General features: G+C 52.6%; 1 protein-coding gene across 3 annotated transcripts in view; it reads left to right on the forward strand.

The window, feature by feature from the left end:
• The window catches only part of ARHGAP26 (Rho GTPase activating protein 26), a 100,715-nt gene that overhangs the window by 81,625 nt on the left and 5,863 nt on the right, over positions 1-13,227 (forward strand). The window contains exon 21 of one of the 3 annotated variants that reach the window (XR_009419567.1): positions 9,684-12,454. The exons of 1 other annotated variant lie outside the window; for it this stretch is intronic. Coding sequence is in view for 1 of the 2 variants with exons in the window: in XM_059483644.1 (XP_059339627.1) it covers positions 12,344-12,454 (111 nt within the window). In the remaining variant the exon portion in view is untranslated. The remainder of the gene's footprint in view (positions 1-9,683; positions 12,455-13,227) is intronic. One more of the 3 variants, XM_059483644.1, reaches the window with a different exon arrangement.

Here is a 13,227-nt window from a genome sequence, read left to right on the forward strand (position 1 = left end):
CTGCTGTCCTGTGCCAGGAGCTGTCACTGTGCCTGCAGCTGCCTGGGCACCAGAGCCTGGGCAGGGATGGTGCCCAAAGCACTGCTGGGTCTCACAGCAGGTTTGTGTGTCCTGTTGGGTGTCTTTGTCCTGCCCTGCAGAGAGCATCTTCCTTAGGAAAAGCCAAGCATGAAGCAGAAAGCAGTGTGCCTCTGGCAGAGACGTGTCCTTAGCTGAGCCAGGGGAAGGACAAGGGAATGGCTTCATACTGATAGGAGAGGGTTAGATGGGGTATTGGGCAGGAATTTTTCCCTGGCAGGGTGGGCAGGCCCTGGCACAGGGTGGCCAGAGCAGCTGGGGCTGCTTCATCCCTGAGAGTGCCCAAGGCCAGGCTGGTCAGGGCTTGGAGTGACCTGGGACAGTGGAAGGTGACCCTGCCTGTGCTGGGGGGGCACTGGATGGTTCCAGCCCAGGAGATAGAACCAGTGTAACACCCATCACATGTTCATTAGTGCCTCCAGGCCTGCCAGTGTTCCCAGTGCTGGTGCCCATCCTCAGCCCAGGGCACTGCTGGAGATGGGGCCATGGGCCAGGCTGAGCCCCCACACTGCCAGCCCTGGCCCAGGCTGATGCTGCCCCTCCTTCACCCCAGGGACTTGGCATTTAGGGAAATAATAACCTTGGGAAACTCAGATTTAGTCAGTGCATGTCTATTTGCATTTAATTTCATTTCCTCACTGACCAAGTATGGCTATTTCTTGCCCTCTGTGGGTATGGAAAGAAATGAGGAGCAGATCTAAGGTCTAGTGGACATGAAAAAATAACCCAGTTACTCCAAGGAAGAGTGGTTATTCCCACATAAATAAATCTTCATTAGGCATCCCAGTTAAAATTGAACATTTCTCTTTCCATGACTTCTAATGAGAGAAATTTCAACCATTACTGTCTCTATCAGGGACTTCTCCAGGTGGCTGGGAGGGAGCTGTGGGGCAGGGGGACAGGGGACAGCACACCGGAGCTGTGGGGCTGGGGTGATGCTGCACCTTCCTCCTATTGCTCCGTTCCTGTGCTCTGCCCTGAAGGCCCTCAGCATGCCAGCATCATGGAACACACACTGCTTTGGCTTGGGATGACCTTCAAGTTCATTTATCCCACAGGCAGGGACACCTTCCACTGTCCCAGGTTGCTCCAGCCCTGTCCAGCCTGGTCTTGGGCACTGCCAGGGATCCAGGAGCAATGGATCAAACAGGGGAGGTTAGAGTTTCTTTGGAAAAATGGTCTCTTAAAAATGCAGGTTTCTTTGACAGTTATCAGCTGGGGCACATGAAAGCAGGAGCACGTGAGGTCAGGCAAACAGACCTTTCCCTGCTGCTGGTGCCTGTCCTGGGGAGCTGGGCAGGGCTGCAGGAGAGAGCAGGCTGTGCTGGGCTGTGCTGCCCATCTGTGCTCAGCAGAGGGGCTGTGCTGAGCCAGGAATGAGTCCTTCACCTGCCTGACCTGCAGTTCCTGTCCCTGTGCTCCCAGGCCCTTTTCTGCTGAGCTTTCATGGCTCTGCTGGGTGGCTCCTGTTGTTTATATTCCTGAAGAATAATGGCAATTAGAGGTGCAGAGGCGCAGGTCCCACCCTCATCCTGCCTTCCCGGCAGCCACTTTGGGAATGTCCCTCTGAAATGGCATCTCTGGGACTTCTGTTTAAGAAATTTACTCATAAATCAGCTGCTGCTGTCCCTGAGGAGCCTGGATTCTCACCCGCTCTCCTCCCACCCTGATATTCAGCCCCACTTTAGCTTGGAAAGAGGCCAGGAAAATGCACTGGTGTTTTGTTTTGTTGTGTGTCAGTATATAAACAGTGACTTGTGCTCAGAGGGGTCCAAATCAGGAGGAATTTCCCCATGGAAAGGGAGCTCAGGCACTGGAACTGCCCAGGGAGGGTTGGAGTGCCCATCCCTGGAGTGCCCAAGGAAGGGCTGGAGGTGGCACTGGGGGCTCTGGCCTGGGACAGGGTGGGCATCGGGCACAGCTGGGACTTGATGCTCTTGGAAGTCATTTCCAGCCTGAATGGCTCTGGGATTCTGTGTGTTCCTCCTGGATGGGGAGCTGGTGCCCAGGGGGTGCCAGGGGATGGTGCTGGCAGGGGTGGTGCTGCCAGCCTGCTCCAGAGGCTCGCATTTTACACTGGACCCTCAGGGCCCTGCGTGGTTCTCGCTGTAGCAAAGACGTTTCTATTTCACATTTCTATTTCACGTTAATTTCGTTTTCTGGTTCTCTGTTGACATGGAATTGCAAACCCTGCGTTCAGCACAGGGGCTCTCCATGGCCGGGAGCTGCCTGGGGTGGGACCATGGAACTGCGAGGAAATAGGAACTTGATTGATTGCGAGGCTTTGGGCAAAACAAAGCTGTTTCTTCTTCCTTCCAGTGCATTGTGGCCGCCTGGCCGGGAGCCACGGCGGCCCTGGAGCAAGCCAAGAGCTGGGAGAGGCGTGCTGGGGCCAGCAGAGCAGGGCTGGGGCTCCCTGGGGACCCTCCCCTGCTGCCGTGTCCCCTGCTGCCCTTCCTGGGGGCTGAGCACCCCGGGCGTGCCGGGCACCCCTGGGTGGCTGCAGGGACCCAGCTGGACGCTGGGGCCGGGGGAAGTGTGTGCCCCCATCTGCTCCCTGCAGCCACTCAAGCTCAGCCCAGATCCCAAAACTGGGCTCTAATCTGGGTTTGGATCGCCGGGGCCAGCCTCGAGGGGCGGATCTTCAGCTGCCAAACAAGAAATGGCATTTTTGGGGGATTAGGTAAAATCTTGTCATCAGAGCAGCTCCAGAACAGCCTTATCTGAATGGCTCTTTAAGAGGAGCAGACCAGTTCCCAGCTGTGGTCCCAGGCTGGGACAGGGGGTTTTACACCCAATATCTGTGGTTCCAGCAGGGTGGGATGGCTGGAGCTGGTGCGAGAGGTGCCCTGGTGGCTCCCAACCCTGATCCCCAGCCCAGGCTTTTGCTTCTTGAAGTGTTGCCTTCCAGGCAGGGTCAGGGTACTCGATTATTTCACCTCCCCTCAATACCTCCTTGTGTGGCTGCTCAGGGTTGGCATCCTCTGTGCCTCACACGGGGTTGGTTTGTGCTCAGGAGGAGCAGAGATTGCTGCCAGGCTAGAACAGAACCCGCCTATCTCCCAATCCTCATACTTGAGAAAAGCTCCTAAAATTCCCAGTCTGCTGCTTGGCTGATTCCAGATGACATAACATTCAAACTATCCTGTGACTTATTTATTTTTTTTTGGTGCAGACTGTTGTGAGGGTGTCTGTGTGTTTGTTTCTTTTAGAGCAGTTTTAGCTTGGGAGCCCTAGATCATGCCTGTGGTGAGAAAGCTCCATAAACCAGAGTGATTCAGGGCTCTGGCAAATGTCCTCAAACCTGGCTCATGGAAACACAAGCAGCAAACTCAGTAGACTCCACAGATAAATATACTTGAGGCTTAGTTGCTGATGGCCATATAATCTTTAAATTTATATCTATATCTCCATATATACATGTATATGTACAGATTCCATGTAGAAGGTTGAACTTTATGATCTTGGAGGTCTTTTCCAACCTTAGCAATTCCATGAATTCCTTCCTTTGTTGTGCTTAAATAATGTATTTTCTGAGCATCTGTATCCTTCCAGGAGGAATTTTAGGATGTGTGGAAAGGAGCAATGCCTGTGGGCTGCAGGAGCAGGGGTCGGTTTGGGGAGGACAGAGGTGGATTTCCCTTTGAGGTGGGATGTTCCAGGCTGTTTGGGCAAGAGAAGGCCCCAGCATCTCTGTGTGCTGTGGGGAAAGCTGGGCTGTGTTTTCCTGCTGTGTGGGCTCTCCACGGGCCCTGGAGTTTGGCACAGCAGCTGTGCAAAGCTTGAGCTCCTTCACTTTTCAGTCAGCTCTTGGTCTAGAAACTTTCCACAAATTGAACTTGAAAGTGGAGCCAAATACTCTCATAAAAGAAGTCTCCAGCCCTGTGGGCAGCCCCATGTGACCCAGTCATCACAGATCAAAACATTTCCTTCATCCCATCCCCTCAAACAATGGCAATGTGTCAGGCTGAGAGCCCTCTGCTAACGGCAGCAGGAGGAGTTGGGTGGCTCTGAATCCTCTGCCTGGCCCTGGCCATGGGCTCTGGTGGCACAGGGGTGTGTGAGAGGCTGCAGATGGACAGACAGATGGACAGATGAACTTCAGAGGCTCTGCACTCCAGGCCACCCCGCAGCTCCTGCAGCCTGACTCCCACCATCCCAGCTTTTCCCAGTGCTGCCCCTCAGGAGACTCCTCAGTTGTTTCTGCCTTTGAAGAGCGCTGTTCTATTTGGGTGATGCTCTGGGAACATCTAAGGGTGCTTCTCGCAAGCTGAATTAATTTAGATTTCCTTGCAAGAGTTCTAAAAATGCACCTTAAACTTCAGCAGCACATGATGCTTAAGAGGCAGCTTTCTGGAAAGCCTTGGAAAAAAAAGAGATCTTGCACTTGCTTTCCTAATTCCTGTAATTAGTGTGGAGATCGCAGCATCTTCTTCAAAGAAACTGCCTCAGACAAATATTGGCTAATGGAAATTTTACTTTCAAATGGAGCAGGATTTGAAATCTGTCCCAGTCACTGCCTGCCTTCCCCCCTTTGATTTTGGGGTCCTGGGTGTTCTGCCTGCCCCAGCCTGCTCAGCCCCCCATCCAGCTCTGCTCCCAGCCCCATTGCTCAGTCAGTGTCTGAGTTTCCTTTGGGCAGAATCTCAAGTGTGAGCCCAGCCAAACCTTTCATTGAGCCTGCTGAAAGCAGAGTGATGGTACATTAGGTCTTCCTGCCACCTATAAATGTCACCCCAGGTGAAATATAGTAGAGAAATGGCCAAGTGCATTCTTTGGTTCCTCTTTTTGCAGAGAGGTCAAATTCAGAACCGGGGACATGGCCCAGACTCTCCCTTGTAAGTCTTTTGACAGCTCTGGGGTGTTCCTGAGGCAGTGCTGGGCTCCAGCCCCAGCACACAGCCCTGGAGTGCTGAAAGCATCCCACAGCTCCCCCGTGGCCTGGCTGGAGGGAGCTGGGCTGGCACGGGGGACGTGAGCAGCGTTCAGATGGGGACCACCCCATGGGCCACCCCTCCCACCCCATCCCATTTCCCCTTCCCCAGCAGAAGGCTGACAATGCCCCCAAAGGACTGAGCAGAGCAGGGCTGCTGCTCACAGAGACATCGTGTCTCCTCTGAAAGGGGATCCTTGTGCCTAATTAATCTCCTAAATTAGCTGGAGCTGCAAGGCCTCTGCTTTCCCCTCACGTGGGGGTAACCCAATCCCGTGGCTGCTGTGCAGACACCGGTGACAGGGCAGTGCTAAGCTGGGACATTGTCACAGCCCCTGCCTGTCCCCAGGCTGGCACCGTGCCCTGGGCTGGCAGTGGGGGATCCTCAGGGAAGGTGTCCTGGCTGGGCACAGGGGAGGGAACTGCTGGGGAGCTGGGTTGGACATCACAGCAGTGGGTGCAGCGCAGGGAGATTGGGGAAAGCACACAGGAAAAGGAGTGGAAAAATAGCTAACCATGAAAAAGTCAATTGAATGCATTAATCTCTGCTCTATTTGATTACTGGGAAGGTTCTCCAAGGCTACATGTCCAGCTTGATGGCAGAGAGAGAAATTGAGGCTGGGCCAGTAAACTGGGAGGGTTGTGGTGCTCACACCTCCCAGCTGTGCGACTGCAGGAGGAGAGTTGTGCTGGTTAGAGCTGCTGAGGCAAAAATGTTATTACAGTTTGGTGGTTTTAACTCAAAAAAAAGATGGAAAAAGAAAGAACAGAACTAACATGGTGTTTCTTTTGATAAATATGATCAAGTTGGATTGTTTCAGTGTTGTGGTCTGTGGGGTTTGCAGAGAAAAGCTCTGATCAGCTTTTGTAACTGGTGTGTGCAGAATGCTGCAGAGCAAAGCAGCATGAAGCCAAACGGACAAAACGAAATCAGGGAAACCAAGAAGATGCAGAAAATTATTATGCATTCTCTTTAATCATCCATTATTCTTAAATCACCTTCTCAGGCCCAAGTAATCCCCATTGTTTTTCCCACTGCGTGTGCTCTCCGTGGGCAGCGCTGGCTCCTCGTGCAGGGAGGAGATTTACACACTGAAAAATGAGAGTTTGAGCCCGTGGTGCTAATGAGGCTCAGAGGAGCTGTCTTTGTTTTCTGTTAGGATCTGAGCCTGGAAGTGGCCTCCTATCAAGTTATGTTGGGAATTTTCCTTAGCCAGGAATGAATTTTTTACAGTGGGGAATAACTGTTCTGGTCGTTTCCAGAAACAGCTTAAAAAGTGAGAGGAGCCTCTCTCCCTTTGGAGAGCTGACAGTGCAGTCCTGGGGGGAGTTGTGCTGCCATCCTGAGGTCTGTGCCCTCCTTGGGGGGTGGCAGAGCACTGTTTTCCCCCCTGGGAGCTTGTGGGGCAGAGCAGGGGATCCCCCATTGCCTGCCTTGGGCCATCCAGGATCCTTCCTGCAGCAGAACAGCTCTGCCAGCCAGAGCAGGGCTCAGCTTGGGGAAACAAGGACCAAATTCCCTCACTTTGCACCCAAAGCCAGGCTCCCAGGGTGCTGGGGCAGCACGGGGTGGGTGCTGCAGGGCTGAACCCCCCGGAGCCTTGGGCAGGGGTCAGGGCTGCCCTCCCTGGGGCAGGTGGTGGTGGCTGGCAGCAAGGACAGCACCCTTCTGTGTCGCCCCCTTCCCTGCAGCTCTGAGCTCCCAAAAGGAGGTCACCCTCAGCCACACAGCTCCGTTTGGCTGCTGCTGGCTGGCAGAGCCAGCTCGGCAGTGCCGTGGGGCCGCCCGGGGCACAGGATGTGTTTAGCTCAAATATTTGATCCTCCTAAACCCCCCACAGCTGAGCTGGGAGCTGTGATCCCACAGGGACTTTAATTTCCTTCATTTTCCAAGGATCCCATATGGCTGTTGGGGTGGCAGATGGGAGAGTTTTCTTTTCAGGGGGATGTAAGATTGCAGTGCATTGAATGCCAGAGAGGAGTGAGATTTCTGGAGGGCTGTTGAGTTCTGCTTAATTGCAAACAGAATTTGTTGGTGACTAATGCGCCCAGCCTTGCAGCATTATCTCATGTTAGAAGCTGTGGCACGATGGAGAAGCCATGACTAAGGCACTGGCTCCTGATTTACCAACACTTCCCTCCTAAACTGCTGCTTTGGCTCTCTGCTGCCACATTACAACTTTTCTATTAATAATTAAGAGCTTTAACACAGTTTAAAAGCACTTGGTTCAACATAAAACCTTCCAGCCTGATTTTGAGTCAGCTGAGAGCCTTTTGGGCAGAGAGGAAGAGGGAGGGGAGTATTGATGGAGCAGAAAATGCAGCTGCTGAGCAAAAGGTGGAGTGAGATATTGGGAAGCAATCCTTCCCTGGGAGGGTGGGCAGGTGGCACGGGGTGCCCAGAGCAGCTGCGGCTGCCCCTGGGTCCCTGGCAGTGCCCAAGGCCAGGCTGGACAGGGCTGGGAGCAGCCTGGGACCGTGGAAGGTTGGGGTGGCACTGCATGGGCTTTAAGGTCCCTTGCAGCCCCAGGCCATTCTGTGACTCCAGGTCCTGTCCAGGCAGGTTCATGAGGAGCTGTGGCTGCCTCCATTCCCTGCCCTGCCTATCTCCCCTGCCTGTCCCAGTGCTGGGACCATGTGAGAGCAGCCACTGCTGGGTCTGTGGCTTGCTGGTGGTACTGGTAATTCTGGTTCGATCAAGTTGTGCAGCTGTCACTGAAATGCTGTTCCCTGTTAAGATGTCACCATGTCCCATTACCTGGAGCTCACCTGGCCGAGGACACCTGTGCTGGCACCAGGCTGGTGCTGCAGCCTCCTTCCTGCAGTGCCTGCAGCGCTTGCTCATGCTGAGAACTCTCCCACTGCTGACTCTCTGCTTGCTCCCCGACTGTCTCCAGCACTAGCAGCAGGCTCTGAGCTCCGTGCCAGCATTCTGTACCTGTCACCTCCTCCCTGTGCACCATCGAGCACCACCGTCTGCGCCTGGAGATGGGAATGTGGGACAGCAGCTCCTCCCCAGAGCCAGAGCTCATCCTGGGCTCTCTCCTAGTCAAGTGGAAAAGCTTTTGGATGGTTTCTGAAATGACTAAAGCAGGGAAATATTCCCACACACGGGAAATCAGCCAAGCAGCAAAGTGACAAGACAAACCCATGTGCTAAGTGTCATCAGGATTACAGAGGGACACGTCCGTGTTGTTGGAAAGAAGATTCTGAAATCTGTGCTGATGGAGATGGGGAACTGGTAAATGGAGATGTGGGGAAGGTCTGTACTGAAGAATTTGAGGCTTTTTGGACCAGTTTGATCAAGTGATGCTGACCACAGGCCATTCCAGCTGCTTATTTCTTTAAATTTCTTTCAATTTTTCCCACCCAAATGAGCATGCAGCAGCATTGCTTCTGAGAGAGTAACAGTGCAGAAAATTAAACATAATTTTTCTTGCATTAAAGTACCAAGCACAGGAAGAGCCCTGCCAGACTGGAGTCCTGTGAGCTGGTGGTCAGGTCTGGGGTTCTGCCAGGGGTGCCCAGGAGCTGCTTCCTAGAGACTATCACTCCAAGCTTTGCTGGGACCTGCTGCACTGCTTGAGCTCCATCAGCTTCCCAAACCCACGCTGCCTTCCATTTCATTTAGGCAACAGAGCCATGGCTGCTGGTGAGCTGCAGTCTTGTCCTTGTTTCAGCAGAGCTGAAGTGCTCTGGCATTACATAAAGCTGTAATTTTCTTTTTTCTTGTTACCTTTGAGAAGAACCTTATGTTCCGCAGCTTTGTTCTATAGGAACAGATCAGGGAGCAAAGGGCTGGGTGGTCCTTGATGTATTTTTCTGCAGTCAGGTACTGATCATGTCAGAAGGGGAATATTGTTGTTTATTCTTGAGGTGATTTCATGAAAGGGCTGGAATGCATCAGTGGGCTCTGCCCATCCATAGCTCTGAGATGTTCTGTGGCAGAAATAGCCCTGAGTTCCACAAAAATAAACAGGTTGTAAACATGTTTGAAGTGGAGCTGATGTCCTCTCGGCCAGGAGATCAAAGCAGCAGAAGTTGTCTGGAGACCTGCTGAGAGGGGCTCTGAGAGCTGCACATGCCTGGGGGCCTGAGCCGGCCGAGGAGCGCCAGAGGCAGCTGGGGGAGGAAGAGCAATGAAGAGGCAGCTTAGGAGAAAGCACAAACATTTTTTTTTTTACCTCTAACAACTCCAGCAGAGTCTTGAAACAAGAGTTACTGCTTTTTTTCACATGTTGGGGCAGCAAACTAAACATCTGCATGGGAAAGGCAGTGGTACGGCCGGCAGGGGAAGCAGGGAGGAGGATTTAGCTCCTAAATTCGTTTCCAAGTATTGTGTTTGCTGGAAGAGTGGGATTGCCAGAGGGACACATGGAGTGGAAGATGCAGGTGCCCCTGCAGGTGCTGTGGCACAGTGCCCCCCTTGCCCAGCCCATGCCCAGCAGAGCTCCCTCCCTGTGGGATCACAGCCACTGCCTCCGAGGCGCAGTCAGACCAGCCTCAAGATGCCTTGGGCTACGGACTTGTGGAGTTCCCCCAGCTGCTTCTGCTAGGGAAAGGTCCATTCCCACCTTGGAAGACTAATTTGAGCCATTGCTTTGTTTCCTGCTTCTGATGGTTTTGGTTCTTAGCAATTTTCTCTGTTTTGTTTCCACTGTGCACCCAACAGGAAGAGCCCCTCGCAAAGCCCTCCTGAGTAAGAAGAAGAAAAAAACGTCCAGCTGACATTTGCTGCCTGCAGGCAGCTGCCAGAACTTCCCCTCAGCCTCTCACCATCTCTGCTCTTTTTGTGAGAAACAAAGGAAATTGGATCCTACAAGAAAACTGTTTTCCAAAACACCAGAGACCTCGGGATAGCCCGTTCCCTCCTGTGTACTGACATCTCCAGCGAGGCAGGACTTGGGTCTGGCAGTCACAAAAGCTCAGGAAGGTGAAACTCAAGCAGCAGCTTGAAAATAAATACCTGTGTTTCATGGGAGGGAGGTGAACCCTTCATACCCATCATACCCCAGGGTCTGTCGGTGCTGGGCAGCAGCTCTGGTGAGTCCTGAGCTGTCCATGGGTTCTTCTTGAGGAAATGTTCTGGAAGGACTTGCAGAGCAGCTTGGTCACCATAGGACCATGTTCATCTCCTCTGTGAGCACCTGATGGGTGCTCTGCACACCCCAATGCACACACTGGAATTAGTGACCCTCTCTCTCTGTGGGTTTGCTGGGCACAGAGTGTTTTCTGTGGCACCAAGGATCCAAAGACACCAAAATCCTGCTCCAAACTACTGGTAACTTCTCAGGCAGAGGCTGGGCCAATTTCAGGCTTTTTTCCCTGATAATTCTGAGATCCTGCTGGTTGCATTCCCCGCTGGCATGAGCGGAGCAGGCACACAGTGGTGGAGCAGTGACAGCGCCTTGAGGAGAAATGAGAGCTGCATTCTTTTGCCATGATTTCATCTCAAAAAGTGCAGTAGCAATTTCCAGTCCTGGAGCCCTCTGTCACTGGATTTTCCTTCCTTTGTGCAGTGGAGAGGACCAGGGCTGGTGGCAGACACTGTGCCCATCCTGTGCTGGCACACCCAGTGCCATGTCACAGTGCCCATCCCATCACTGGCACACCAGTGCCATGTCACGGTGCCCATCCTGTGCTGGCACACCCAGTGCCATGGCCTCTTGCACCTCGAGCCTGCTGCCCACAGCCACAGTGCTGAGAGGGTTGGTGGGTGTTGGTGGCCACTCTCAGCAGGACAGGCTCAGCCACATTTTGGTCACCAGCTCATTGCCCCTCCTAGTCCCACCTTGGGCAGGCTCCTCTTGGAGAAGGGAATTGCTAAGCTATCACTTTGAAAGAAGTGGTGTTTAAATGGTTAATTTTGGCAGTTTGGGATTATTTGTGACCTTGGTAGCACCTCCCATTAGGGGGTGGGGATAGATGGAGTATCTGGTAAGTACCAATGGCTGTCAGGTTTGGTAAAGACCAAGGAAAGCTCATTTTTCAAAAGATGGACAGTTTTTATGATAGAATGCTGAAGGATTGTTTTAAATAGTGATGATTATTAGCAGAACATTTGGAGGATCTCGTTGATAGCCTGCCTGACAGCATTCCATGTTTTCCAGCCTCTGGTGAAGTCATGCTGCACACGCTGCTGTATCCATTTCTCTATAAGTGTAATCTTCTGACATAATAAAGGTGTTGCCTGTAATTTCAGAGGGAATTAATCAGTGTCTGTTGAATCCAGTGACACAGCTTCTGCTGTTCTGCTGCTCCCACATCTCCATTTACCAGCCAAGAGTTTGGCCTTAAGCAGAGATGGTCCAATTTCCATGGGGAAAGCATCCATGTCATAAATATCCCCCTGTAGTGGCAGCCAGAGGACACTGGGCAAGGTTAAACCTTGGTCTGAGCTCCTGCAGAGCTGAGGTTCTCCACGTGTTCTGGAGCCACCATTCCCTGAATCCCTTCCCTCTACCCCAGGAGGCCCCAGCTGAGGGATAAGGACACAATTCTGGGGGTTGTGCCCTGTCCCCACCTCATCAGACCTGTGTGATCAGAGGTACTGTCCCTCGCTCAAGGAGGAAACATAAGTCAAGATGCTTTTACAAAACTTTTTGTTTTTACAGAGGCACTTGCAGTGTGGAGAGAGATTTCTGGTGTTTTATCAGGGATGGAGTTTCTAATCTGAATTGGATAGGGAATACCAATGAGTGCTAAGCAGAGAAGCAGTAAACTAATCACGCTGGTATTTTGGTACAATAATTGCTTTTTGGTGAACTTGAGAATGACCTGAATTGAACAGTTTGGAAGGACCCAAAAACTTCTGTGTGAAATTACCAGTTCAGTAACTCGACTCAGCTCCAGTTGACTCCTGAAGCTGTGGCTTCAGGAATCAGCACAAGGGGAAAAAGGGATGTAAAAACATGGAGAACAAAATCAATGTCATTTTTATACACTGAATGTGTGAGCACCACAAGTGACAGACAGAGGGGGTGGAGGCTGCTCGCAGGCATCATTAACGACCAGAAATACCAGCAGCTCTTTCTGGGAGCTCTGGGGGAAGCACAGGCAGGTAAGTGGCCGTGCTGCAGCACACGGGGTGCCAAGTGCCATGGATGGGCAATGGAGTGGGGTTTGACTGGAAGATCCAGCTCTTGTTGTCCAGATGAATGCAGACTCAGCCTTGAAACACTCCCCAAGGTCTTGGCACCTCATTCTGTAGCTGTGTCTCACGCTCAGAATATCCCCAAGGCACTCGCTATCGTCGGCTGCCGTCTGTGTGTCTCTGGTTGCTGTTTGTTGCTGTGCTGGCACGTTGATAAGGTCTCTGGTTATGTCTTGCAGCCCTCAGAATCCAAGCCCAACGTCACCCCTCTCACCGTCCTGGCCCATGTTCTCTGCGCCATCAAGTCCTATGCCCACCTCCTCTACGTCCAGCGACTCATCCCCCATCAGGTCTGTTGCACAATTTGCTTGGCTTCTTGTTGCTTTTGCTGCTTCTGTTGGATTTCCCTGGTTTCCCCCACTTCACCTCCCTTTCCCTTGGCATACTGCTCAAACCCTCCCAAGCACTGTCTGCACTCAGCAAGAGGGGAGCTTTCAAAGCCTCAAACCCTCCCAGAGAGCCCCTTGGAGCGCCCTGAGCCAGGCTGGAGCCTGCCCCCAGGTGAAGGGAGCAGGAGCTGTGCTCGGTGTCCCTGCTGGGCCCAGCTCAGCTCAGCTCAGTGCTGTGCTGGCTTTGCTGTGCTCTGTAACAGGTAAGAAGTGTGCTCTGGGGTAGCACCACAGCTGGCACTGCCCAGGGTCCTGTGCCCTTGGCACCAGCGATGCCATCATGCCCTGAGTGCACCGTGAGCCTGGAAATTCCTTTTGTTTTCCACCTGATGGTCTCAAGCACTCCATGTGAGCGGTGCCTCCTGGCAGTGAAGGACCCTCTGGAGTGGAAGGATTGTTTGCCCATCCTGGTTTTTAAGTGTTTGGGAGCTGCTCATATCAGGCAGCTGGAATTTGGAGAAGAGAGATCTCCATCTCTTAGCAGCAAAGCCAAAGCCATTCCCAGCTCCTGGGAGTTTGGTGTGAAGGGGAGCTGCTCTTGCCTTGCTGCTTCCCTGGGCTCATCCGAGGAACTCAGGAACTTCAAGTCCTTGGAAAGATAAAAACTGGTAAATGACTGATCTGAGAATGGTGACACCTTGTTCCTCACCCCAGCAGCTCCTGGGATGCTTCAT

This window comes from Ammospiza nelsoni, chromosome 16 (assembly GCF_027579445.1).
Source record: "Ammospiza nelsoni isolate bAmmNel1 chromosome 16, bAmmNel1.pri, whole genome shotgun sequence".
Lineage (NCBI taxonomy): Eukaryota > Metazoa > Chordata > Aves > Passeriformes > Passerellidae > Ammospiza > Ammospiza nelsoni.